We start from the raw sequence: 27,442 nt of genomic DNA, 5'->3' as shown, positions 1-27,442 counted from the left end.
CTGTCGATCAATTTATGGGAGAGCTCAGGGTACCCATGGGCCTTGGCTATGCAATGAGTATGCCTCTGTTCAGCCTGGAGAGCTTGTTGTGTGAGTGTGCACTCTCCTAATTAAGGCATAGGCTTTATACTGGGGTGGGTCACAAGACCCCACAGGCATGTATATGGACTCCGTTCCCAGTTTATGGTACACTTCGGTATGGATTGCTGACCCTTCAATCTTAATGTTAATGTCGAAGAAATGGACCTCCGTAAGGTGTGCTTGATCATTTCCAGGGTCAAGCCATATGAGTTATCATTAACAGAGTTGACAAAGGCTGAGATGTCCAGAATTTCCCTCCATAAGATGATAATGTCATCTATGTACTGTACAGTACCTCCTATATAAAATATTGGGGAGGTGGTGCGGGAGGATCTTGCACTCTAGTTGTCTTATCACCATCCTACAAGTCCCCTGAGACGGGGCTTCCCATCGGGACTCCTCTTCCTTACGTATATTGTACTGTTGAATCGGAAAAACAAATTGTAGCATAATAAATGTGCCATCTCTTTCTGGAGGTCACACTGGTAACAGGCTTGGAGATATGTAAATTAACTTCACTCCGATGTTGATTTAGTGGTGTTTTTTAGTTAGTATATAATATACCGTATATTTCTGTGGATAAGACGACCTTCAGATAAGACAAGGTAAAAATTTTCGGCAAAGTTTTATAGTTTTAGCATATATCTGTCCTATAAGACGACCCCTAAACTATCAATGGCCTATGAATTTAGTTTAGATCAGTGATCATCATCTGGATAATACTGTATAGCGTATACGGAATTATGACCTATTTGTAATTTTTCGAATGAAGAAATTTTATTTTCTGCCTTGCTATTGTTGCAAAAATGTATGGGTTGTTCTATTTTGTGGACATGCCCTACTCTCTACTAGTAAATAATTAAGGTTTGTCTGTTTTTTTATAATGGTTTTAATTTACAAAAAAATTAGAATGAAATTTATATATCTGTCCTATAAGACGACCCCGGATTTTGGGGGCCTTTTTTTATGATTCACCTATCGTCGTATCCGCGGAAATATATAATAGTTAATTTGGGCTTGTGCCTCTAAGCTTTGGATATCTTGTCTCAGATTTCATCTAACTCCGTTCTCTAAATTAAGGGAGGATGGGCAGACAACTAGACAGGCGACAATAGAAATTTATAGGTTTACAATTAAAAAAAAAAGTTTCGGGTAATACATTATTGGGCTGCAGTGTGTGAATCAAAAATTGCTATCTTCATATTCTCTCTTATTGGTGGAAGTAAGGTAAATATTGTATATTACTCTCAAAATATAGGCCTACAAAATTATATTGTATTTTGTGAAAAATATTTTTAAAACTAATTAGAAAATATATAAACAGTTTTACCTGTGTTTAATTAATGAACAATTCCACATATTTCAAATATTTCCAGATAAAGAAAATATTTAATGTTTTTGTAATTTGAATTATGTTAATGAATACATTTGAAAGATTCCACTTTGTCAAAAATATTTTTTATTTCAAAATGTCAGTTGTTAATCTGAATTACTCTTCCAGACTAGTGTTGTAATACAAATTTGTTATGCATGTTATGATATTTGTATCAAAGCAATAAAGAGTTCATAACAGAGGCTATGTTTATCCTTGTGTATTGGCTCTGGTCAAAATGGCTTATTCTCTTCCCACTAGTAGAGGCCACCACTAAATTAAGTTGTAAAATTTAAACACAAAAAATGTAATCAATAGTTTTTAGTTCTTTTGTTTTCTTGCAAAATTTTGAGATAAGTTGTTTTGAAGTACAATAAAACATCAATTATGCATCAGTCTTAAAGTGGGGTTACAAAAGGATTGACATACAAAACTAGAATATCATAATGAATCTTGCTAAAAGTTTAAGACAAATTATACAGTAAACAAAAATAAATAAATCACAAAATACTTAACATTACAATATACAATAGATAAAACTTTTGTACATGGTAATGTATTAACACTGAATAATAGAGTACAGGTACAGTGAGTGTCACAAATGTTTAAGAGAATACCAACAATGTCAGATGCCATTCTGACTAATCTTCCACCAAAATCTGAAAGATTATACAATATTTTGTATGATTTTCTCAAGTAAGGTTTTATCTACAATGCTGATAAAAATAAGCAATCTTGTATTACATTTTTTAATTGTTTTCAAATTTACAAGTTACCTAATTATTTACAAAATTTTATTTTAAATGGTATAAATGGAATGATTGCTACAGTTTGTAAAGGCTAACATTTCTTTAAAAATTACTGTTGTTACAAAGGTACATTGAAGATACAAACAATATATGCACAAGAGAACACCTGACCAACATAATGTTAAATAGTTCAGATGTTCTCTGCCAAAGATATTGAGCTCAGTTTTTAAACTTCAATGGTTTGCAAGAATTTTTTATAACTTTCTTCATCCATTAAAGAATTGATTTCTTCCACTTTTGTCAGCTGCAATTTAAACAGCCATCCTAGAAAAATGAAATAAAAATAAATATCAATATATGTTATTAAGAATTTCATCCAATAATATACATTTATATAAATATAAGAATAATAAGTATAAGCACTGCATTGCCAAAGAATCCAAATTACTGGAATTAGACATGAAACTTAGTATTTTGACATGTTTCATTAACTGGCAACATATTCAAGTAGACTGCAGATTAGTAATGTGTGGCTTTCTAACCAACCACTTTCTATTATGCAGGGGCTCCCACTGAACTCTTGCTTGCCCACCCGAATATAGTGTTTTTATATAAGGAAAATATCTTTCTACGTCGACCGAGACTAAGGGGGCATGTTTTGTTTTTACTGGGAATTCTAGTTTCAGTGCAATCTAAAATTTTTTCAAATCTGGATTTTTTAATAAACTAGATCTGAGTTTGTCCAAGGCATAACTGTTCAGTACATCAAGCACCTGACTTACAACACTCCATCCACTGATCCCGCATTTCGATTCCATGTCTTTCCAGCTCGTTGATTTTATTCACTAATAACTTGTACGAACACATGGGGTAGAGCTATGTGGTCACTACTAGATCAGCAACCAGTTTCTTGACACTGTAGACGGCTGCAGAATTGTCAGGAGGAAGTTCGTTGATAAATGCATTAATTTTCTCAAAGTTCTCACAGTAAAATACCACACTGTTTATCCAAGTTTCCCAATGGGTGGCCACTGGACTGGGTAGTAGTGGCAGCCCAGTTACATCTTGGTAAAAGCACTTCTGACTAGGGCACTTGAGAAGAACCATATTCATCTGTTTTTATTGTCACAACTAGGTGCATAGGAGAACCTTGTTAACACGGATGTCAAGAGTATGTGCTAGATGATGTTCAGTGTTAAGTCAAGAAACTTTAACTGTAATAATACTTTTAACTGTGAATATATTTTAACAGTAAAACAATTTTAACTGTAAATAAGTAATTTTAAACAGGATGTATACATGTTAACACCACCTACAAGAAATCCTGCAAGTCATGCTGGCAGAAGAGAGGCTAATGCCCAAAACATATATTTGCCTATAGGATATTCTGAATAAAGATGATGTCAGAAATGCCCAGTGTCTATCTATGCACCTAGTTGTGACAATAAAAGCAGATAAAAGAAGACACGGTTTCAGAACACACAACTAAAACCATATTCATTTTCAAAATGAAGTCATTGTCCTTGCTATATTCTACACGAATATGTTCAATTACTCAGTGTAGGACATGGGCAAGACAAGTCACATACTTTAGGTCAGTGTTTCCCAACATGGGGCCCATGCCCCACAGTAGGGCAATTCGATTTTTAAGGGGGGGAATTTGAAAATAGACTCATCCAGAGTTTAAGTTAACCATATAGCCGCTGTATGCTATATTTATTGTAAATATTGATTTAAGTTAGTTTTAGTTTTCTTGTTCTTTGTTTCCCTTTCCTTCTAGAACTTTCCTTTATAACCCTTTTCCCTTGAGGTGGGATTAACAATTCTGGGAACCACTGAGAACAAAGAGATGAATGAAGCCCTGATGCCGGTGAAAGAGGAGAAAGGACATTCTTTGCCCAGATCTTGACGTGGACAGACGTGAGTTGTATTGTTTCAGGTTGTGTTTGGCAATTACTAGAAAGTGCAAGAGACTTTGATGAAAGGATCGAGTTTTATCGTGGTTACGACAAAACAGTGTGGCAATTAAGTGTATATGTTAAGGGAGCATAAGAATTTTAGAAAGGATTAGGTGGGGCATAGCACAAAAAAGGTTGGGAAACACTGCTTTGGTTGTTGTAGATGCACTTTAAATTTGAGAATGCTAACATGTAAGATGTTTGATCTGTAATGACAAGCCAAACCTTTTCATACTGGATGCCATTTCGCCACAACTTGACTCAAACATCATTGAAAGCTCGGGACACTGTAGTTGAGTTCGTATTTTCAAGTTGGTACATTTTGAACAACATTGGTTGTATATAGCATCCGGTCAGAGGTGCAACAAGAACGTTCAACACGTACCATTTTGTGGAATCTGTTGTTTCGTGCAGTACGAACACTATGGGATTGTCTCCGACAACGTCCGGGATTTTAGATGTAGTTTGATCATAAACTGGTTTCACGTAGTTTTTCTATGCATGCTCTCGTCGTGACAAGCTATTTCTGGAGAAATGACTTAAAGGCTGGACAGTTTGCCTTATATAAGGGTATATCTGCCTGCAGAAGAGCTGTCATTAAATATGCATAAAACATATTATTTGCCTTTTGAGATTCTTCTCCTCTGAAATGCGGCCCCTATAAATGTCTGCTTGAAATTCTTCCTTTTCTGTTTGCCTTCATTATGCTTTTCTGAACTCATGTGTTGCATGATTTTCGTTTCTTGATGTTTCACATCAACCGAAATCACATAATTGCAAATGGAACAGCAGAGAAGTTTGGTGTCTGTGCATATGCCTTCATCTTTACACTTATTTACTAAAATGTTTAGTTTAGATGCTGACAATTTTCCCATTTTCTAATGTTGCCAAACGAAGGAAATTAGAACTGTCATGCTCACAAGTCAGAGTAAGGTGACGTGAATACAGAAGTTTCTAGATTGTTCTTTTCTTAGAAAAGAAATCACGTGTTGCAGATTTTCAGTGAATCCCTTTACATTCTTATAACAACCCTATATAATTGTTTAGTCCAGAAAATTCCCTTTTTCTCCCTTTTCTCTCAACAAAAGGAGAGTAAGCTAATTATCGTATTTTTTCCTCAGCATATGTGGTTCGATTTCATAAATTTGTTTTTTTCCCTTCAAGTAAATGAATAAAAACCACAAAAGAGAGATAATTGCCAACATATTCTTTTAAAATGTAAAAAACAGGGTAGGCTGGGTGCAAAATATACAGGGTGTTCAGAAATTTCCATTACAAACTTCTAGGACTTGTAGAGGGGAGTGAGTACATAATATTTTGATTAGGAACCCATGTCCAGAAACGTACCATTTCCATTCTACGACGGTTTCAATTCAAATGTTTAACTTTTCCACTTCTGCTGAGGGAAAAAGTGTTAATAAAAACAAATGTGCTTAAGTGATAAATGGATGTTTTTTTATGGTGCCTTTCGAATAGTTACCTAATAATTGCACTGCATCACGGCTAATTAAAATTCCTCAAGGAGAAGTGGAAGAGTTAAACATCTGAATTGAAACTGTCATAGAACAGAAACAGTACGTTTCCAGACATGGGTTCCTAATCAAAGTATTATGTACTCACTCCCCTGTACAAGTCCTAGAAGTTTGTAATGGAAATTTCCGAACACACTGTATAGTTTGGGTGCTAGTCATCATTTTGGGAGAAGGTTTGAGTTTTGGGTTTGTGCTAAACAATTTGGCAATGAGTGAGCCTACTGCACTAAAACCAATGTGGTTTGTCTTTTTACACTCTGCCCCCTTCAAAACCTGAGTGGGTGTGGCGCCCAAAAATTCAGACCTTAATGATAACTCCAAATATGCATGCATACTGTATATTTTTGTTCACTGTTCACATATGTAATAATTATAGTTAAATAATTAGGTTAGAGGACATTTTGGGAAACTCAGTTGTGATTACCTTTTTTGGGAAATAAAAAAAATAAAAAATTTTTTAAAGGCTGTGCTGCCCACTTGCCAAATTGATTAACTCCACAAATCAAAAAAGTAACACAAACCTGTTATCAGTGTGTAACACAAATAAAAATGAAAAAAAAAATCATTCCTCACAAAAACGTTTTTGTGAGGAACTTTTTTTTTTCATTTTTATTTGTGTTACACACTGATAACCGGTTTGTGGATGTAGTTAATTTTATTTACTTTTTGTGATGAGATAACATTAAATAATTTACCATTATTTACAAAGCACTGGTCAGTATACATGCAGATTAACATTACAGTATGGAGTTAATTAGATTGGCTTCTGAAATAAATAAAATTTTTTTCGATGGCCAATAAAATTTTGTCATTAAGTGGTATTGAACCTTATTATTAGGAAAACCTATTATGAATATAAAAAGTTATGAATATATCAACTGCTTTCACACTAAAATTTTAAAAAATTCGAAATTGGAGTTAATTGATTTGGCTTGTGAATGGCTCAATTACTGCCTATAGTTACATATTTTTCATTATACCAGAAACTCTTATTATACAATTATTATTGTTTTGGTATTCTCTGCTATTAATAGTAATTTTAAATGACATTATTTAAGATTTCTTTAGAAGCAACGCATTTAAACGAGGCCCCAATTTAGGGCTTGCTAGAGGCTTAATATGGCACAGACAATGATGTACGTCAAGGGACCTATGAAGCTAAGTGCATTGAAGAAAAACAGTCCAAGAATGAATGATGCAGAAAAACGACAATAAACTCTTACTTTGAGGGACTATAATAAAATTTCCAGAATCATAACAGATTTTCTAGACCAAACATAACTATTAGGCATGTTAACCATGCCACATAAATGGTGACGTGCCTAATCCATCCATAGAATGTTCCATGACCATTTACAACAAACAAGAAACTGTAGTGCAAAGGCTCCTCATGCATTCAGATCAATAGGCAGCAGTTACTGAACAGGCAAAGTTTGTAGGGATAGCAGCACAGAATATTCCAAATTATTTTGTGGACCATGGCAACAGGCTTATGCAAGGCAGCAAATACTATTGCTACACTGGGAATTGATGTCCTGTCCTCTTCCACTTTTGTCACTACATCCTGAATTACCTGTGTGATAAGACACTTTCATCTTCCAGGTTTCACAGTCAACAATCCCATTTATTCAATTTCATGATCATTTTTTGCAGTTCATTAGCAATAACTGAACCTCTTCAAAGCCCCTTCAATGATCAAAATCGCCTCAAAGCTTCTGGTGCAGAGTTATTGTTTTATTAAAAACAGTTTCATTACTGTTCTTATAAAGTTCTTGTTGTTTTCAGTGGCAATTAAAATGATTCTGCAGAGGTTTAAATACTCTGTAATGATGCATGAGCAGATAAAGATTAACATGTCTGATATCTTAACATGGAAAAATGCCCCTACTGATGACATTTGGAACTAATTTTTTTTGCCCTTGCTTTCCTTCGAATGGCCTCATTCAGATGTACTGAAAATTTGGTGATCTTCTGATAGGTAGGTTTTTGCTGTAGACAGCTTGGAATAGATTAATATTAATTATAGACCCCTGTAAATCAATAGGAGGACTTGTTTGTTAAGACAAATGAACAGCTGGTTAAGCATATCTGGAACCAGCTTCACCACTTACTGATGAGCCAATCACAAATAAATAATTATATTTTTGTAACATTTGCAAATTGGAAAGAAGCTGCTACTAAATTTTGTTTCTGTATTAGTTTGAAGACAAAAGGTCATTATAATTAACTATCCTTTCTGCACTCACTAGAATTCAACTAGTATTATTCTGAAAAATCAAAATGCAAACAAAGGCCAACTTTTGCAGAGTATGAAAATCATCAAAATAACTACTCAATATGATGGAGAAACTGAAAAGAATTTTTGAAGAGGTTTTCTAACAACTTCACGATGTGAATAGTCAGAGGTAGGGATTATACAGAATGTTAAAGTTTAATTCCTTATCTGTAATAGTTTGCATTTTATTCATTCATTCATTCCAAGAAGTATCTATATACAAACAGTAGGACAGTGTATACAACCAATTACTAATGCTTGATAAAATTTTTAATAAAGCAATATATCCTACCTTCATCATAACAAGATTTATTTATTAATCCAGGAGAATCTTCTAAATTCTTATTAATTTCTGTAACTTTTCCAGATACAGGAGAATATATTTCACTAGCAGCCTTGACACTTTCTATAACACCACATTCATCTGTAAAAATTATAAAACACATATAATGAGGAAATAAAAAAAATATGAAAACTTTCTAATTCCATTTATTTTCTTTCTTAATTTCTTTATTCATTTCTAATTTTATTTACTGTAATTCCCTAACTTTATCCATTTTCTATTTTCATATTAAATGAAATTTCATTTTGTATGAAATTAAGGAATGAAAAACAGGGTCTATTGTAACAAAAATTGTCTATTGTTGACATCAAATTAAATCTAAACATTAAGGATGTTTCTAAACTTCATGGTAAGAGCAACACCATTGGGGAGCAATGACATCATTTCAGAGAGAAAAGAGAAAACTCATTGTTACATGTTTTGATGCTGCTGAATAATGGCTGCTACAGTGTGTGTTTATTCATTATGCAAATTGTTTTTATCTACAAATCATTTAATTGTAAAAAAATGTCTTAAATTAAGTATGGAAGAAGATATGTTAATTCCAGAAGTAATGTAAGACAGAGGAAACAAAGACACAAAGGGTGCTAAGATAGAAGGATTTGTGAAAGAAGTTATACCATCCTATACTAATGTTATTTTAAACACCATTTTAGACTGAACTGGTATACAGTTGAAGTGAGTACATTAAGAACTGAGATCTCATTATCCACACCTAAAGTGAATTTAAGATCTTCATATGTAAAATGAAGAGCTTCAGTCTCTTCTATTATGGCTGTCACCTTGAGGTTTAAATCATCTTCTGGTAGTCATCAGATTGCCAGACTGTTGGAGTTCAATGAAGCTATGGGGTTCAATGGTCATGTAACTTACACATGCCCTGTTGCTAACAGAGGATTAGAAATGTTTCATCGCAAACTGTTACGAAACTGTAAAGTTTAGAAACGTTGTCATTGTTTCAGCAGTTTGTTAATTCAATACCTGACTGTTTTTGAATACAACTCATTGTCAAATGAAATGAATCTCATTATAAGAATTCACAGTAAGTATAATTTCTAAGGTTTCTCTATAGTGTCTTGTTACTTCTAAAGAAAATTTTTCAGATAAAACATCTTGTTATTTGTAGTTTTAATAGAATTTAGAAGTTATATTTGAAAAACTGTGCTAAATGTTTTTTTTTCCCAATTTCAAATCTGACTGCACTGTTAGAGTTAGCATTAAAAATCTTTAAAACAGTGTCCCATAAGATATGGGTTACTATTTGAAATTTTAAAATTACAACTATTTTGACCTCAAGTCCAAAGATTAAACTACTTTCTAGGAAAATGAAAGAGAGCATCATGGTGTAGGTTTTTCTGTTTTGGCTTGATACAATCTGCTACAAGGTATGATCAGCAGACTTGTATGTCTCTAGCCCTGTAAGTTATGTCAGCAGCAGCTTTTCTACCAATAGGGATATCCAGGAAACAAATCAGAGCATAGGAGCTAAACTAAGGCAGGATCACTGTTCCTCCAGGTTGTGCATGTAACTAATATCCCTATCATGTAAAAACTTTCAATTCCTAAATGAAAGCAAAAGGAAAGAAAGAAGGCTCTGGGAGTGATGGGCTCCTAACCTTGAGAGTTATCCTCACCAGGAAGCAACAAAACCAGAATAGGCTAATGAGAAAATAAAGCAGAAGTGTGAATGTTGATTGATTGTGTGGAATGTAAGAGAAGCAAAATATAAAGTGAACAAATTAATAAGGAAAAAACTGAAAACAAGTTAGATGTTCTTTGCATGAGTGAGAGGACAGTGAAAGGCAACAAGTGTACGGATGTGAACAGGAATGTGTTGATCTGTTCTGGTGTGTAAGAGAGAGCAAGCAAATGCAAGAGTGTTTTAGTTAATGCAAGCATAGAATACTTGGAGTATAAGCATGTGAATGATGAAAGAATGATGTGGATAAACTTCAAAGTGAAGATGCAGAGAATGGTTGTTGTCATTTTGTATGCTTCAGTGCAGTATTTCTCAACCTGGGGGGTCACGAGACAATAATGAAATCATTTTACGAGAAAAAAATTCATTTATTATAAACTTATAAACATTTTACTTACAATAAGTACACATGTAAAGAAAAGAAATTAATGTGATGGTTGCATTTGTTTTTCATTTAAAATTTTCTCCATACATGGATCAAATTACAAAGAGCATGTACACATTGAGTTGGAACTTGTAAATTGCTTATGTATGTACATGTCATACATGCAAGTTTCACCTGTCACTATAAATGCAGTGACATAAAATAATAGGAATAGTTGTATTATATTTTTTATACTGTCGATATTTTCTTAGTGTATAAAATTAATGCAATGTGATTATATAATATTATAAATATAAATTTTTTAAATTTAGTCAAAATTTAATTAGTAATAGTAAGGCTTACTGTTATTATTCCTTTGGGTTGGGGTCACGAAATATTAATTTTAATTATATTTACTATTTGGGGGGGTTGCAGAGCTAAGAAGGTTGAGAATCACTGTGCCAGTGGATGCTGAAAAGAATGAGCTTTGGAAAAAGTTACAATATGTCTTTGATAAGTGTGACCCTCAGGAATGTGTAATTATAACTGGAGATATGAATGGATGATTAGGCATGAAGAGAGACATCTGAGAGAGTGCTAGTTCTATGGTGATCCTTGGGTGAACAATAATAGAGAGGAATTGGTTGAGCTCAGTGTGGAAAGAGAACTATGGGTACCAAACACTTTTTTTCTACACAAGACCATTCAGTAGTACACATGGGAAAAATCATACAAAAGGTCAGGAGGATAATAGATTTTGTTATGTATGATAATAGATGGAGAGATGTAGTGGAGGATACAAGAGTTATGAGAGCAATTGACCATGGTTCAGACAATTGTGGTATTCAGAGTGAAATTGAAGATTGGGTGGCAGAACAAAACAGAGGAAAACAGAGTGTTTGATAAGTAGAGAAGATGAATATAGAAAGTATGTTGTGTTGAAATTGGGAAAAGTGGATGAGAGGTTGAGTGATGTGGAGGAGTTTTGGAAGCATTTGATTTCACTTTCTTCATATTTCTATCCAAAGGGCAATCTTCACTTTTGATTTTCTCAACAGTCTTGTCCATGACATATTCATTGCAAAATATCAACTGAATTTCAGGAAAGGAAAAGAAGTTCTAAAATTTGGAAGCGTTTACAATCTTGTGTGATAGAAGCAGTAAAAGAGGTTTGTAGTGTAACAAAAATGGGCTGTGAGAGAAGGACTGCATGGTGGAATGACAGAGTTAAGCAAAGCTGTGAAAGAAAAAAAGGCTACTTACATAGGCAGACTGAATGGCAATATGGGTGAGATGAATACAGAGCATACAAATGAGAAGCTGCACAAATGATCAAGGAAAGTAAAGACAGAATAAAGAATGGACCAAGCATTTGCAAGAGACATTTAAGGAAAATAGAAAACTGTTCTGAAAGCAAATGAAGAGTACACATGGCAGAAGACAGAAAAGTGTACCCTGTGTATGAAGCGCAAATGGTGAGAATGGGATGAATGTGAAGTGCATAATAGGTAGCATGAATATTTTGAGAGCCTTCGAGGGGCAGTGGAGATAACATGAATGGAGGAACAGTTGCAGAGATAAATGAAGATAGTGATTAATGAGGCCCTTTCCAATTGATTAGGAATGCAATAAGAAGAATGCAAAATGACAAATTTTCTGGTCTGGATGGTGTGACTGCAGAAATGTTAAACAACACCAAAAGTCAATTTATTTTATTTAATCTGAAAAGTCATACTGCTTTTTAATTGATACTTTTATAATTAATATCAGAAATGTTTAAGCAAAAAAAGAAAAAATAAAGATTTTGTAATAATCATACCATCTTGATTAAGATCATCTCCAACTTCTGGAAGTTGAACAAAGACAACATCTCCCAATGCCTCCTGCAATCAGTAACATTAATGACAAATAAATTTTTCACTCTATTTCATTTTATTTCATTTACAGGTCTACAAAAAATCAAAGAGAATATATTTAAGTGAACATTATATAGTAATGAAAGTGATTTGCATAATGATGTGGGTAACATTTGAATAGTAAAAAGTCTAGCAAGTGCATTTGTCTAGAATAGTTATATAGAACAAAATAGTGAATTAGAAAATAAGTGATTAAACAGTTGAGATAATTAGGACTCTTTTAGAACTTGAGTGGTCCTTTAGACAAGTTCAGAAGAACTGAAGGGGGAAAGGACAATGCATTTCCATTAGACAGATTTCAAACATTAAAAATGGTAAGCAGAGAGCATCCAGACAAGGATCAAAGCAAAGCAGTGGTAAATGAAAATATATCTTATCAAAGGTGACATTACAGAGATTTAAGATTATGGTCAGTACGGAAAAACCATCAAAACAATCAGATATGTAATTAAGGTTTGGTGTTAGTCAACAAGTAACCAATTGGAAAAAATGGGCTTTAAACTTGTCAAGAAACCTAAATGCCATGAGCTTTCCAATGGATCCATCCAGGGGAGAGACTGTAGATCTTGGCCATTCTACCACATGCTGAAGAAAAATAAGTAGCAAAAGTTTATCACAACTGATGAAGCTTGGTTCTATCTCACTAAATCTCAAGACAAGAGGAAGGTCTGTTACATTAACAGGAGCCAAAATCACTCTGAAGCACCACCATCAACTTCAGCATCTCATTCACAAGGGGTTATGGTTTGGACTGAAATTTCAACAAATGCTAACAACAAAGCCAAATTTTCTGGAACCTGGGGCAAAAGTATCATCAAAATACTACATTGAAAAGATCCTTTGTCCTTTCTTTCAGTCAGATGCCAAGACTGTTTCCGGATGATAACTTTGTATTTCATCATGTCTTTGTGCCTTCACTTACGGCAAAGGCTACAATTTCATTCCTATAGGAAAGTAAAACTGTATTTATCAAATCCTCACAATGGTTCACAAACAGTCCCAATACTGCTCCCTGCAATTATTTCTTTTGAGGCTACTTGAAACAATATAAAGAAACAAAATGTGTGCACATTAAATGGATTAAAATATGTCATTTGAAAAAAATTACAGAAGTCCCCAAGAGATGATAGATTGGGCTCTAAAGGCTTGGCCACATAGAGTGATTAGTATATATTATGCAAATGGTAAATACACTGAGAAACAATTAAATTTAAGATTTATAACAAAATAAGTGTTCACTTTGATTTTTTTAGACCTGTATATTGGTAAATATTTTGGAATATAAATAAGTTCTCTTTGAATATGTTTACTTTGTGACAAAATAAAAAAAATATGTATTTATCATCTTATGAACAATTTACAAATTTCATTATATGATTACTTTTCATAATTTCATATACATGATGATATATCAAATTAAATAAAAGTACAGGCACTAAAATTAATTTTTGATATTCATCAATCACTCATTTCAAAGAGAAATGAGTGATTGATGATTATTATTTAATATATTGAAGAATACTGATTTAATATTGCTACTTCAGAAATAATTTATCTGAAATCCTTAATGAATCCTGAAGAAGAAAGAACTACTCAATTACTACAACAGACTAAAGTAATACGAAACAAAATTAAACGTATATAATAACACCTTTTTAAGATGACCACTTCCAAAATTTAGGGAAACAGGCCATCTCAAGGGAAGGTTTTGTTAAAAAGGGTGACAAATCTATAGTATATAGATATAATTAGTAATATGTACAGTAGTACTAGACAGTATATGAAAATTAAAAATTCATACCTAAACACAACTCCAGCAATATAAGTTTAATAAACAAGAAAGTTTTCAACCTAATTTGATAGGTCTTCCTCTGTTGTTGAATACATAATGGATATTGAACAAGCAAATTTTAAACAAAAAATGTATAAAATTTAAATCCAAAAAATTAAAAGTAAAGTAACCAACAATAAATATTAAATTAATAAATTGTAGTAGTAATACATTAAACATTTGATCGAGTCAGATTTCAAAATGGTTGCCGGAGTCTCCGCATCTTGGCAGTTAACACAGCTGATGTTTCTATTCACTTTGAATACTATGATACACTTCTTGTCTAGTCTTCTTAATACCTTGTGAGCACTAAGATTGGCTTTATTTTACCTCTAGACTTATTACATCACCACAGGACATCAAATTAAACTTAGAAAAACACTATTTTATTTTCAGAATGCATTTCGGATGTGGAGTCCCTCATTAAGATAAAATGAAAAATTTTTTGTTTTACCTCAATGAGGGACTCCACGTCCAAAATGCATTCTGAAAATAAAATACATTTGCAGTTGCAAAAGTCTTGAAAAAGCCAAGTAATTTAAAATGAAAGATTTAAACATAAATGGAATAACCAACTAACTTGTGCATAAGCTTAAGTCTAGCATTCACCACAAAGTCCATTCAGCAGAGTTGTGTTGTTTAAGGAGATTTTGAACCATTTTGTAATTACAATAATAATGTGCCATCTTAAAATAATGTTAATTTTGTATGTCCTATTAGTTTTTATTTGTGGGAAATTTTCAGTATACTAATTTTGGTATGTTTACCCTTTACATTTTATGTTAGTGTTCATTTATTTATTTGGTTTGTAATTTTATTTAGTATATAATTTTATTTAGTACATAATACTAAATATGTTATTCTTATAAATATTTAAATAATTGAATGTCTGCACGTACTTTGTTTTTTTTTTTTTTTTTTTCAAAACCCGAAGAGTTATGAATTAGCTCAAAACAAATATTTACTGCCAGAGTAGAGTCCAGATTGTCTTGGTGGTGTCATAAAAATATAAATAAATTATAAAATAGTAAAATTTTAAAATCTTTTAAAAATTAGCTTACCTGAGCATAATTTGAAATGCCAATGGTACCAATTTTTCCATCAACCGACACCCATTCATGTTTCTCCGTATATTTTCGAGCTGAAAATAAATACATTTTTATAACGATCACAGCCATACTCTTTAATAAAATCCAATCTATTAAAATTTTATAAAATTAAAATAAACATTTCAATTAAAGATAAGCATCAAATACATATTTTATTGCATCTTCCAAAAAAAAAAATTTTTCAGACTCAATAACTTTAACCAATCAAATTCTCATTAAGATATTTGTAACATAAATAAAAAATAATTTTATTATATATTTTTAAATCTCTATAACTCAAATCATGTACATTTTGATAATCTTTTGCATCACTAATACAAAATAAAATTTGAGAAGGAAATATCATTTTTATTAAAAATCATACGTGTATGATAAAATTTGCATTTTCTGTTTTAAAATATCTCCAAGTTTGGGCACAATTTTCATGGGTAATATTTGATTGATTATATTTGGAATGTTTGTTTTATTTTTTCAACATTCTCAAAATTAGTAATGATAAATCTCGCATGCAACAGTACATATTTTTGTCAAACTTTGTATGCAAAATAAAACAAAATTTTATTATAATCTTTACAACACATCTACAATTCTGCCAGAAACTAGAGTGTCATATTTTGTAAATTAAATAATTCATCAGCATTCAACTAAAAGTGCGACAATCCAAACCTTTAATTTTTATAGATACTGTTTGAATTAACTGTACAAGTCACGGGATACAGCAACATTCTAACGTAAAGCATTCCACAAAAGGAAAGTCGAAAAGTTAGCTAAAAACATTTACGCAATGCAAGATGCACAGCTAATGCAAGTTATTTTCCAACATGCACTTAGTACAAATGTGACAAAGGATAAATCAAAGAGAATCATAAATACATCTTTTAAAATTCAGAGTATTATAAGTATATATTCTCAAAATATACAAGTAAGATCGTTCTATCCACTATAAAAAACATCTAGCAAGGAGTTGCATAATTTTCATGACTTTTATAACATTTTATTTTAATAATAACATTTGCATTATTAATCAAAGTAAATAACTAAAATTATATGTGATGCCATCTGTTACGAGATATTATTAAAAGGCTTTATATATTTTTAATTATGATGAAATAGCAAAAGACTTAATTTTCAGAGTAGAGATGCATTATATAAAACACCATAAATGCTAACAAGTAAATTCTTCGTTGAGTCCGACTCCTTCCAAGATATGACACGTGACTACCCTCTATCTCTCCATCTCCTTGACCTCTCATTACCAAAATTTAATAGCATCAATGCCCCTTACGTACAAGCCACCTTCTCAATTTTCGTTTCTTTATCTTCGCCGATATTTCTACATTCCGGCCAAGGTCGGGGCACGGAATTGAAATCTTCGACACGTCGAAGTTGGCCAGTTCCAAAGCCGCAAAAGCCAATAGCCGTTTTTCTTTCCGAAGTGAAGTTCTCTGGTAGAAGGAATTGTCTACTAATCTGTTCGCTCCATCGCATCGTAACAAACGTTATCTCGCCCGCCTTCTCCAAATCTTTAGTCACGCGGGATGGTCTCTCCCCCTTCGATAAGACTTTGTAAATCGCCTTTTTATACGAACGACGTTGCTCCGGCCCAATTTGCGGATTCGAAATTTATATTCCGGTTCAATTAAAAGCCAATTAGGCGTTTGCACCGATGAATTATCTGCTCGTCTTCAGCGAATTATCGCTAGGACTGGAAGCGAGTATTATTCTCCCGTGTCGATGGAGACCGCGCTTACAGTAAAAGTATTAAAAAAAAACAAAAAAAGAAACACTGACCGGAAAAGGAAGCGGCGGAGACGTAAACGGATCTTTTACTGTTTCCCAAATACCAGTTTCGCCAGCCGGAAAAACTGGGTCGATGCGGAAGGCGAAATCGCTGGCAATTGACGAACACGTGCCTACAGACGGCCGTTGCCATTTTTCTACGCGGGCGCCACCTCTGGCTGCCTCTTTCCTTTTATTATTTTTTTCTTTCGTTATCTCCGACTCCGACGTCCTTCGTCTCGTTTCGATTCCGCCCGTTCTTAAATTCGCCGGCGAAAAATGGACGGCCGTGTGACGACTATCCAAGTACGTTTTGGCACAGTTAATTGATCAAACTCGCTTTCGAAAGAACGTTCTGTTTAAGAAACGAAATTTGCCACAGTGTCCTGTATATGAGGGGCATCGATGCTTTTAAATTTTGGTGGTTAGAGGTCGAGAGGGTGAGGAGATAAAGGGGTGTCTCATATCATTCACTCTTAACTCGTGTGTCGTGCCGGGAGGCAATTTGCATATTTTTCCACAGAGCGGCACCGTTGCACAGCCTATTCGAGAGCGTGGGTTCGTTCGGGCGCGTTTTTTTATGCAGCGAAAGTGTAGCGAAATGACGTCACGAGCAGTGTTGGCCATTTAGAAACGGGTTTCAGAGAATTAGCTGTAAAGCGCTTCTCGAGCGCTGCATAAAAAATCGCGTCCTTCGTTAAGTCGAACGAGTTAAACGCGTTAGTAACGAATCGTTCGAAAAGTAGTAGTCTCGCTCAGTGCGCATGCTCCGCGGTGATGACGTATCGAACGAAACTCTAACGAAGCTCACGAAGGAAAGAGTTAGTTTACTTCGTTAAGAAAATGGCGCCCGACGATATCGATGTTTCTAGATCTACTCGAGTGTTTAAATTGTGAATTAAAAGGTGAAATGATTGAAATAACTGTCAATCCGAAGCAACCTAAGAAAAATATTTTGGATAAGGCTGCACTAGCAACATTCATATCTTCGATTTTAGAAACAGCCATTTAGTTATAACGAATCGTTCGAAAAGTCTAACGAAACAAGAATAACGATGACGTCATTCTCGTTTAACTCGTTTGACTTAACGAACGTACCCTGTATAAGAGAGTGGACGTACGAATTGTCACCATGTCTTTTCCAAGATGCTCATTTAGTCGCAGCCACAAACAAAACCTATTTGGGGAAATGCAAATAATCTAGCATTTATTTAAGTAGAAATTCGAGCAGAAGACAATAAATGTCGTTTTCGATTTTTAGAATTAATGGTTACTAATATTTAGGGTCAGGATTTTTGGTGCATTTTTTTAGAATGGATTGGATGCTTTTAAACACTGTATTATTAAGACAAAAACCAACAAGAAGTATTATATTTACAAACTACATAGTTGTTTATTGCAATTTACACATAGAGATGAGCATTGTAATTTACAACAGTAACCATCTCAGCGGGCCGGATGACCGAGCAGTCAAGGTGGCAGCCTACCGCTCTGGGGGACCCGGGATCGAATCCGAACGGGTCAAATAATCCCCAGGAATTTTTCGGGGGTGGTCCGGATATGTCGGGCCTCGTCCCTCACCACTCGGTTGCCCCATTGTGGGCCTGGCCGAACCCATAATGGGCCTTCTAAAAGAGGCCCTTTTAGTGCCCACAGGGTGGAAAGAGTAAAAAAAAAAGTAACCATTTCAATGTTATTAAAAGTGAAGTTTTCTCGTTTGGAGGATATAATGTCTTTATATAGGAAAAATATCTTTATACGTCGACCGAAACTTAGGGAACATGTTTCGTTTTTACTCGGAATTCTAGTTTAGTGAAATTCAAAATTTTTTCAAATCTGGATTTTTTGATAAACCAGATCTGAGTTTGTCCAAGGCATAACTGTTCAGTACATCAAGCACCTGACTTACAATACTCCATCCACTGATCCCGCATTTCAATTCCACGTCTTTCCAGCTCGTTGATTTTATTCATTAATAACTTGTACGAATGCACGGGGTAGAGCTCTGTGGTTGCTACTAGACCAGCGACCAGTTTCTTGACACTGTCGACGTCCGCAGAATCGCCAGGAAAATTCGTTGATAAACGTATTAACTTTCTCAAAGTTCTCGCAGTATACCACACTGTTTATCCAAGCGCCCCAACTTGTGACCACTGGACTGGGTAATAGTGGCAGCCCAGTTACGTCTTGGTAAAAGCACTCCTGACTAAGGCACTTGAGAAGAACCACATTCATTTTCAAAATGAAGTCATTGGCCTTGCTATAATCTACACGAATACGTTCAATTACTTAGTGTAGGACATGGGAAAGACAAGTCACATACTTTAGGTTGTTATAGATGCACTTAAAATTTTTAGAATGCTGATAACATGTAAGATGTTTTATCTGTAACGACAAGCCAAACCTTTTTGTATTGGACACCATTTCGCCACAACTTGACGCAAACATCATTGAAAGCTTGGGACACTGTAGTCGAGTTCGTATTTTCAAGTTGGGACATTTTGAACAACATTGGTTATGTAGCAGGTGTGGCCAAACTTTTATCCCTTAGGGACTACTTTTTCGGTAAAATATAGTGCGGGCGACTATGAATATGGACAAACAATTTTAGGATTTTTCATAGATATTTTAATAAATAATTAACAAGAATTTCAACTAAAACAATATTATGGCAAATAAAGAAAACAAATAAATATATTTTTTTTTATTTTATGAGGCACAATGTAGTTTTTTTTAATTTAATAAATATTAATGTAAAGAAATAAATACACAAAAAAATTTAGCAAATAAAGAAAAATGTTAATTATAATTTTTTTTATTTTTTGAGATGAAATACTTATTAACTTAAAAAAATACACTGTGAATTAGCAAATGAATAAAAATGTTTAATTGGACGAAATCTGACAATCTATAAGTGCAGCAACTTTTTCAAAATTTGGCGATTGCCATTTATTGGGTTACAACTACAATTAATTTAAAAGTTAACATTCATTTGCATTGTTCATCGGGATAAATACAAACAGTATGGGTACGTTGCACAGACAGTCTATTATTGTAAGAATAAATTATCGAATTAAGATTTTTAAACATTAATTTAAGTGAAAGCAAATTGTTCAACTTTAGCTTCGCGGGCTACTTTCTAAATTTTTGCGGTCGACCGGTCGACCGCGGCCTACGTGTTGGCCACCCCTGGTATATAGCATCCGGTCACAGGTGCAACAAGAACGTTCAGCACGTACCGTTTTGTGGAATCCATTGTTTTGTCCAGTATAAACACTACGGGATTGTCTCCGACAACGTCCAGGATTTTAGATGTGGTTTGATCATAAACTGGTTTCACGTAGTTTTTTCTATGCGTGCTCTCGTCGGGACATGCTTTCCCGTATATTTCTGGACAAATAACTTAAAGGCTGGATTGTTTACTTTACATAAGGGTATACAGGGTGGGCCAGCGAAAACGAAACGGCAGAGTGTTCGCGTTCGTCCAAGCAAATCGCTCGGACAGGTCGATTTTATTCTCGAGGGGACATCTTTTGCAATAAAGTTTTTGCGATTCTGAATACAACAGACAACAAAAAAGTTTAAAAACTCATTTATTATGTATTAACTAAACAAACATTTATTTCGAAAAAATTGTTTGTTTAGTTGATATTCAGATTCGCAAAAACTTTATTGCAAAAGATGTCCCTTCGAGAATAAAATCGACCTGTCCGAGCGATTTGCTTGGACGAACACGAACACTCTGCCGTTTCGTTTTCGCTGGCCCACCCTGTATTTGCCTGCAGAAGAGCGGTCGTTAAATCTGCATAAAATGTATTATTTGCCTTCTGAGATTCTTCTCTTTTGAAATGCGGCCGTCAGCTCGAAATTCTTCTTTTTCTGTTTGCCTTCTCTATGCTTTTCCCCCTGATTTTCGTTTCTTGGTGTTTCACATCAACCGAAATAATGTAATTGCAAATGGAATAGCAAAGAACTTTTCCGTCTGTGCATACACCTTCATCTTTAAACTTATTTGCTAAAATGTTCAGTTTAGATGCGGACAAATTTTTCATTTTCTAATTTGCCGACACCGAATAAAGGAAATTAGAACTGTGTCGCTCACAAGTCAGGGCAAGGTGACGTCAATACAAAATTTTCTAGATTGTTCTTTTCTTAGAAAAGAAATCACGTGTTGCAGATTTTCAGTGAATCTGTTTACATTCTTATAACAACCCTAAGGCTTAGTTGCTTAGTCCAGAAAATTCCCTTTTTTCCCTTTTCTCTCAATAAAAGAAGAGTAAGCTAATTATCGTATTTTTTCTTTAGCACCCGTGGTCCAGTTTAACGAATTTGTTTTTTCCCCCTCAAGTAAATGAATGAAAACCACAAAAGAAAAAAGGTAATTGCCAACATATACTTTTAAAATGTAAAAAAGGGAGAAGCTGGGTGCAAAACATGTAGTTTGGGTGCTAGTCACCGGCTTGGGGGCAGGGTTTGCGTTTTAGGTACATCTGGGTGCTAAACAATTTGGCAATGAGTGGGCCTACTGTACTAAAACCGACATAGTTTGTCTTTTTACACTTTGCTCCCTTCAAAAACCGAGTGAGTGTGGCACCCAAAAATCCGGATACTACTAATATTATTTGTTTATTTAATAATGTTCGGAATTTGTTTATAATGAACATTTACCCGACGCGAGCCAATTGTTTTATTTTTAATATCCTCAACGTTAATAATTAAAGTTGTTTTACGTTATGTTCTAAAAATAGATTAAATAAACGTGACAAAATGATACGCAACGTCTCGGAGATCAAAAGTATCGCGTCGTTCCGCCCATTCACTAGGTAAACTAATTATTGAAGTTGTTATATAAGAATTAAAGAGATTATAGTTTTCATTTAATTCGTTATCTTTTATATAATTTTTATTTGTGTAAAAATACAAATAACTAGCAGGTTAGCCGGTGTTACCTAGGCAAAAAATAAAAACAAACGTTAACGTCCGAAAGACTTCGTATGATTTGTTAAATAAAAAAAAAACCTTGTAAAAATGCGAGAATAATTGCTTTTATGTGATAATAGTGTTTATATTTTTGCACACACAGATTGTATAAACTACGTGAGAAGTATGTTCTCGTAAATATTGCATTTATGGAAAAATTATCGGGCTGCAATTTGAAACAATTGTAGACCTATAAATTCCCATTGTCGTCACCTTCTCATTATCTGTCCTTTCTTAATCTCGAGAAAGAAGTTCGATAGATCAAAGTCGAGACCAAATATGGAAAGTTTAGGGCAGGAAGTCCAGTTTAACTGCATATGAACTTCCGGTTTGGACCAGAAGTAACGTTACTTCGATTCAAAACTTTCCCGAACGGAGTTAGATAGATAACCGACACGACTTTATTGCTAACAGGAAAAGTATGATGTGCAGGGACAAGACACCATTAAAAGAATCGAGAACATTGTGACGAAAAAGTTGCAACCCGGCATTTTGACGATATCACAATAAATATTCGCTCGTTAGAACCAGTTTGGTTTATTTGGTTATGGTAACGCGACACGTAAACGATCTGCTGAGGGGAATGCATCCCTAAGTGCCGCCGCAAACTAGCACTTTGCGAGAGCAAAATGCTAGCAAACGTGCCCTAGCACAACCGATGACGTTAAAGGCTCCGCCTCTATCTTCTTGCTCACGTGGTTTTTCCTTTGCTAGAGCAGCGATACGAGAGTACTCTTGCTGTTCACAGAATTTAACAACGAGAGCATTACGCTAGCAAGAGAGAGCAGCGGAAAATGGATGACTACATAAACATGCCACACGTCGAAAAAGAAATAATAGAATTTTATCAATGTACGTAAATTACATGATTAATACATTCAGTATTGAAAAGAAAATGGTATAAACGTTGTATATTAAAATAGTTATTTATAAATAGGCTTAAGCCTAGTTAGGCTTAACTAATAGGCATATTTTTCCCATGCTGTTTCAAAGTTCGGAACGAAAACTGACAGATAGGTTCCGTCAGTTATAATAACTGACGGAACGAAAATCTTTGTTCTATAGCCAATCCACATCTGGATTCCACGTCATGTGGACTAGTTACGCGAGCAAACGTTGTGTAGTTTGCGGCTGCTTCGTGCCCGAGTAGCTTCCCTAGCAAAAATGGCCCATAGCATCATGGGAAAAAAGGCGGGGCTTGGGAGCGCGACGGAGCGTACGCTAGCTCTCGCTTCCTGTAGTTTGCGGCGGCTCTAAAGACTTTTATGTAAAGCTGGCCCCTATTTAAGTAGTTTAAGCTAGAGATAAGTAGCGTAAACGAAAGACACTACTAAATGCAACGTCAAAACATCAAACATGTTCCGAAACAGTGCTACAATAGAAGGCGTTCAGCAGAAAAATACTGAACAGCTCCTGAACTGTTTGAGTCTGCTGAACGCAGCCAATATATTATGTTACTATATACATAAGCCAGTTTTTACACCGGATATTCTATATATACGAGAAACGCAATTACGTGCTTCTACGGCAGAGACATCAACGTCACGTGATATCTTCAGCCAATTACTGTGATGATTCATTCCTATTTCTAAGGTCACATCACATGTCAGTAGTCGAAAATGACGCCGACTGGGATTGTTTTGTTATATCAGTTAAATTTTATAAGTTTGCTTACAATCTTATCGCGAATAAAAAAGGACAAAAGCGAAGAATTTGGATAGGAAAAATTCGTTGGAAGTTAGGAATATCGAATTAGGATTACGCCATTCCGAATACTTTACACAGTAAGTACTGTACGTCTTTTTTAAAATCTCTTTCCGCCCTGTGGGCGGAAAGAGATAGAGTAGAGGGCCTCTTTTTAGTAGGCCCATTATGGGTTCGGCTAGGCCCACAACGGGGCGACCGGGTTGTGAGGGATGGGGCCTGACATATCCGAACGGACCACCCCCGAAAAATTCCTGGGGATTATTCGACCCGTTCGGATTCGATCCCGGGTCCCCCAGAGCGGTAGGCTGCCACCTTGACCGCTTGGCCATCCGGCCGTCAGTATTATACGTCATTTGACATTTAAATCGGATATAGCGTATAAACGAAATATATTAGCGTATTAGTGTATAAATAAAACTTTCTAGCCTTGCCGATCGCCATAGTTCGAATGCTATCGTCTCACGTGATGTTTATGATGACATTGCTAAATGGCAAGGGCGTCGCCAGCCAATGGGCCAGGGGGGGCAAGATGATATAAATTGATAGAGGATATGAATTGTATGTAGGTAAAATAAAAACGATTCATAAATTTTAAGAAGCTTAAGAAGATTATTTTAATTAAAACATAATCTTCTTGGGTTTTTGGTGAATTTTTCTACTACTTTATTATTAAAATCCTTTATGTTCTCATTGATGATCTTTCTATGGACACTCATCATTGCAAGACCATTGAGGCGACTTTCCACCATGGTACTTCTTAGCCAGGTTTTCATCCGTCTCAGGCTGCTAAAGGATCGCTCTACAGTACACGTTGTGCACGGTAGAGTAATCAAAATTTTTAGCGCTTTACTCGTTTCGGGAAAGAAAGTTTTCGTTTCTTTTAGAACATCCACAACGGCCAGCTCAGTTACATTGGGTTTATCCTGCCACAATTGTTGCCACAGTTCAATTTCGTATTTTATGTTTGGTAAATCGTAAAATTGAGAGAAAGTTTGGCAAGCTTTTGTGAGACTTTCCATGGACATGGTTTGCATTTGCGCCGGGTGTAATTTAGATAATGCGAATGATGGAGTATTTTCTTTTGCAAATCGTCCTTTAAGAGAATTAATAATGGAGTCCAGGTATGGTATTATTAAAGACCTTTTCCAGTATTCTGAAGGACTTCTTGCTGGATGGTTGCTTCGATAACTTTGTCTTCCAAAAATGCGCGGCACTGATGTCATGTCCTCCTCCAGTCCGAGTGTTTTTGCAATGACAAAAGCATCCCTTAAAATTTCATCTGTGACTTTATCGGCATCATCGCGGTGTCTTTTAAGCAATTGCATAATGTTCTTAATGTGCTGCGAGGCCTTGATCGCGTCCAAAGTTACAGACTGGAGTACGTTTACCACGGGTTCCATCAAAACCGAGTATTTGGCTATCAACAAAAGGCACAGAATAAACGAAACTCTTGAAGCGGCGGCACGGAGCTGGAATGCATGATTTCGAGTCGCACTGTTTCCATCACGCGATAAAGTTTCTAAGGCCTCCATTATAACATGAAAATTATCCTTAAAAACTCTGATGGTTTTATGTTTCTCGCTCCACCTTGTTTCGCAGAGCGTGGAAATATTAGGTATTAACTTCCTCCTCAAAATTGATTCCCGAAAAAATGAAATAATGTCTTTCGTGGTTCCTATGGTGTTCCGAATTTCAGGCAGAGCATTGAGATCATTGATTACTAGATTTAGTTTGTGCGAAGAACAATGAAAGAACAAAGCTTTAGTGTATTTTTTGCGTAAGATTGCTTGTACACCACCTTCTTTTCCGGACATTGTCGAACAACCATCAAATTCTAATCCAACGCATTTTACTGGAATAAGTTCTTCTTTTGTCAAAAATTCATCAATGGTTTGTGCGATAGATTTCGCATCCAGACCTTTTAGCTCAACAAATCCAACAAACACTTCTTGGACTTCGTTGTTTTTCTCATGAAAATAACGCAGTCCAATAGATAACTGTTCTGTTCCAGAAATGTCAGCTGTTTCGTCTGCTAATACACTATATGCTTCTGCTTCTTTTACTTCTTTTATAATATCTTCCTTAAGCACATCTCCACAAATGCTAATAATTTCATTTTGGATATCAACCGATCGATAGCTTGCATTTTTCTTCCCATGATCGATGTGTTTCTTCAAAACCACATCTCCCGCATCAATTCGCAGCTGGTACAAGTCCTCAAGAATTCCTTCACCATAATGTTTACCTCGCACCGCTAAGTCGTGGGATCCACAAAATGTAATACAAGAAACGATCGACGTTATAATTCTTCGATTTTCCTCAATACGGCTCTGAGAGTATTTATTGAGTTGCACATCGACAGGCAAATTTCCTAAAAATGATCTAGCAGCTTCCAGTGCCTCCTTATGAAAGTGTGTTTTCATGTGCTTTTTGCATTGATCGTGAGCATCATTAAACTTACGAAATGGTTTTACGATAAATGACCCTAATACACCTTTAACGGAACTCGGATTTGGCGGAAACAACGTGCAATATTTACAAAAGCCACCTTTTTGGCATCGAGAATATACCAACCACGGCGAGTACGTTTCCAACCATGAATAATTAAATTTTCTCTTTAAATGCTCGGCGTCTTTCACAAAGTCGTAAGCCCTAGGAGGCATCCAACAATTTTCAAGCAATTCTTTCTTCTTTTCGTGTAATAACATGGACGCTTGCCCAACAAATCGACCAATGTCATTTTCGTTGCAGTCATCCATCGTAGAATTTGCATCCTGGTCACCCACACAATCATCACGAAGACGTGCATCAGCATTAAGATCTTGATCTACTTTTTGATACTGAGCATCTTCCGTTGCCGTGAACGAGCTAGAATCATACGACGCGATCTCCATTTTGTTTCTCTTTTTAACTTTTTCATCCTGCTCATCGCTGTCACTACTTTGTACTTCAGCTTTTTTTCTTTTTAAATTTACTGAAAAACCAAACAAATATAAATACAATACTAAATTAATAAATGTAAATTAAAATTTTGGCCGGAACTTGCCATTATGAGATGTGTTTGTTTATTTTAATGTTTTTTAATTAATTAATTTATTATTACTTCCTACCCGTATACCAACTTCCATGGTTTTACGAGCACCTACCACAATCTATGTGTTGATCCTAAAACCCATCCTGTTGAGGCCGGATGGCCGAGCGGTCAAGGTGGCAGCCTACCGCTCTGGGGGACCCGGGTTCGAATCCCGACAAGTGGAATAATCCCCAGGAATTTTTCGGGGGGTGGTCTGTCTGGATATGTCGGGCCCTGTCCCTCACCATCCGGTTGGCCCATTGTGGGCCTGGCCGAACCCATAATGGGCCTGCAAAAAAAGAGGCCCTCTTAGTGCCCACAGGGCGGCGGAAAGGGTTTAAAAAAACCCCCCATCCTGTTTCCCTAAGCTAGTCCTGCATCTACCCAAGGCGATCCAGAGCAGGCTCGACAGGCACTCTGTGGTGAAGGAAAACCTCTTCTATGAGGAAAACCTTCACCAGGACCAGCCGCTGAGCCCGAAAACAAATTCCAGACAAAAAAACCTCAGAAAAATTATATATGTTATAAAATTAGTAATATCAGACTCATTTAATTTTGTTAAGTTAATAGCACGTTTAGTGATATTATTTATTTATTTTTTATATAATATACAAATAGTCTTGTTAACATTTTTAAAAAATTTTAAAAATTCAAATGAGATGAATTCGAACAAA

General features: G+C 35.1%; 2 protein-coding genes across 2 annotated transcripts; both read right to left on the bottom strand.

Moving 5' to 3' along the window:
- Positions 1-1,517: 1,517 nt before the first annotated feature.
- On the bottom strand, positions 1,518-17,245 carry ppl (pumpless). The gene is made up of 5 exons (XM_067288341.1): positions 17,021-17,245; positions 15,182-15,261; positions 12,193-12,256; positions 8,260-8,391; positions 1,518-2,526 (listed from the first exon to the last, which is right to left on the bottom strand). Exons 1-5 carry the CDS (start codon positions 17,160-17,162, stop codon positions 2,429-2,431), a joined length of 516 nt encoding a protein of 171 aa, XP_067144442.1. The 5' UTR covers positions 17,163-17,245; the 3' UTR covers positions 1,518-2,428.
- Positions 17,246-24,309: 7,064 nt separating this feature from the next.
- Positions 24,310-26,589, bottom strand: LOC136990106 (52 kDa repressor of the inhibitor of the protein kinase-like). The gene has a single exon (XM_067288467.1). It carries the CDS (start codon positions 26,587-26,589, stop codon positions 24,310-24,312), a length of 2,280 nt encoding a protein of 759 aa, XP_067144568.1.
- Positions 26,590-27,442: the final 853 nt, after the last annotated feature.

Source organism: Centruroides vittatus, unplaced genomic scaffold, assembly GCF_030686945.1.
Source record: "Centruroides vittatus isolate TY-2023 unplaced genomic scaffold, ASM3068694v2 contig_1309, whole genome shotgun sequence".
Taxonomy (NCBI): domain Eukaryota; kingdom Metazoa; phylum Arthropoda; class Arachnida; order Scorpiones; family Buthidae; genus Centruroides; species Centruroides vittatus.
Note: the sequence above shows the minus strand (reverse complement) of the source record. Positions and strands in the feature narration are given on the sequence as shown.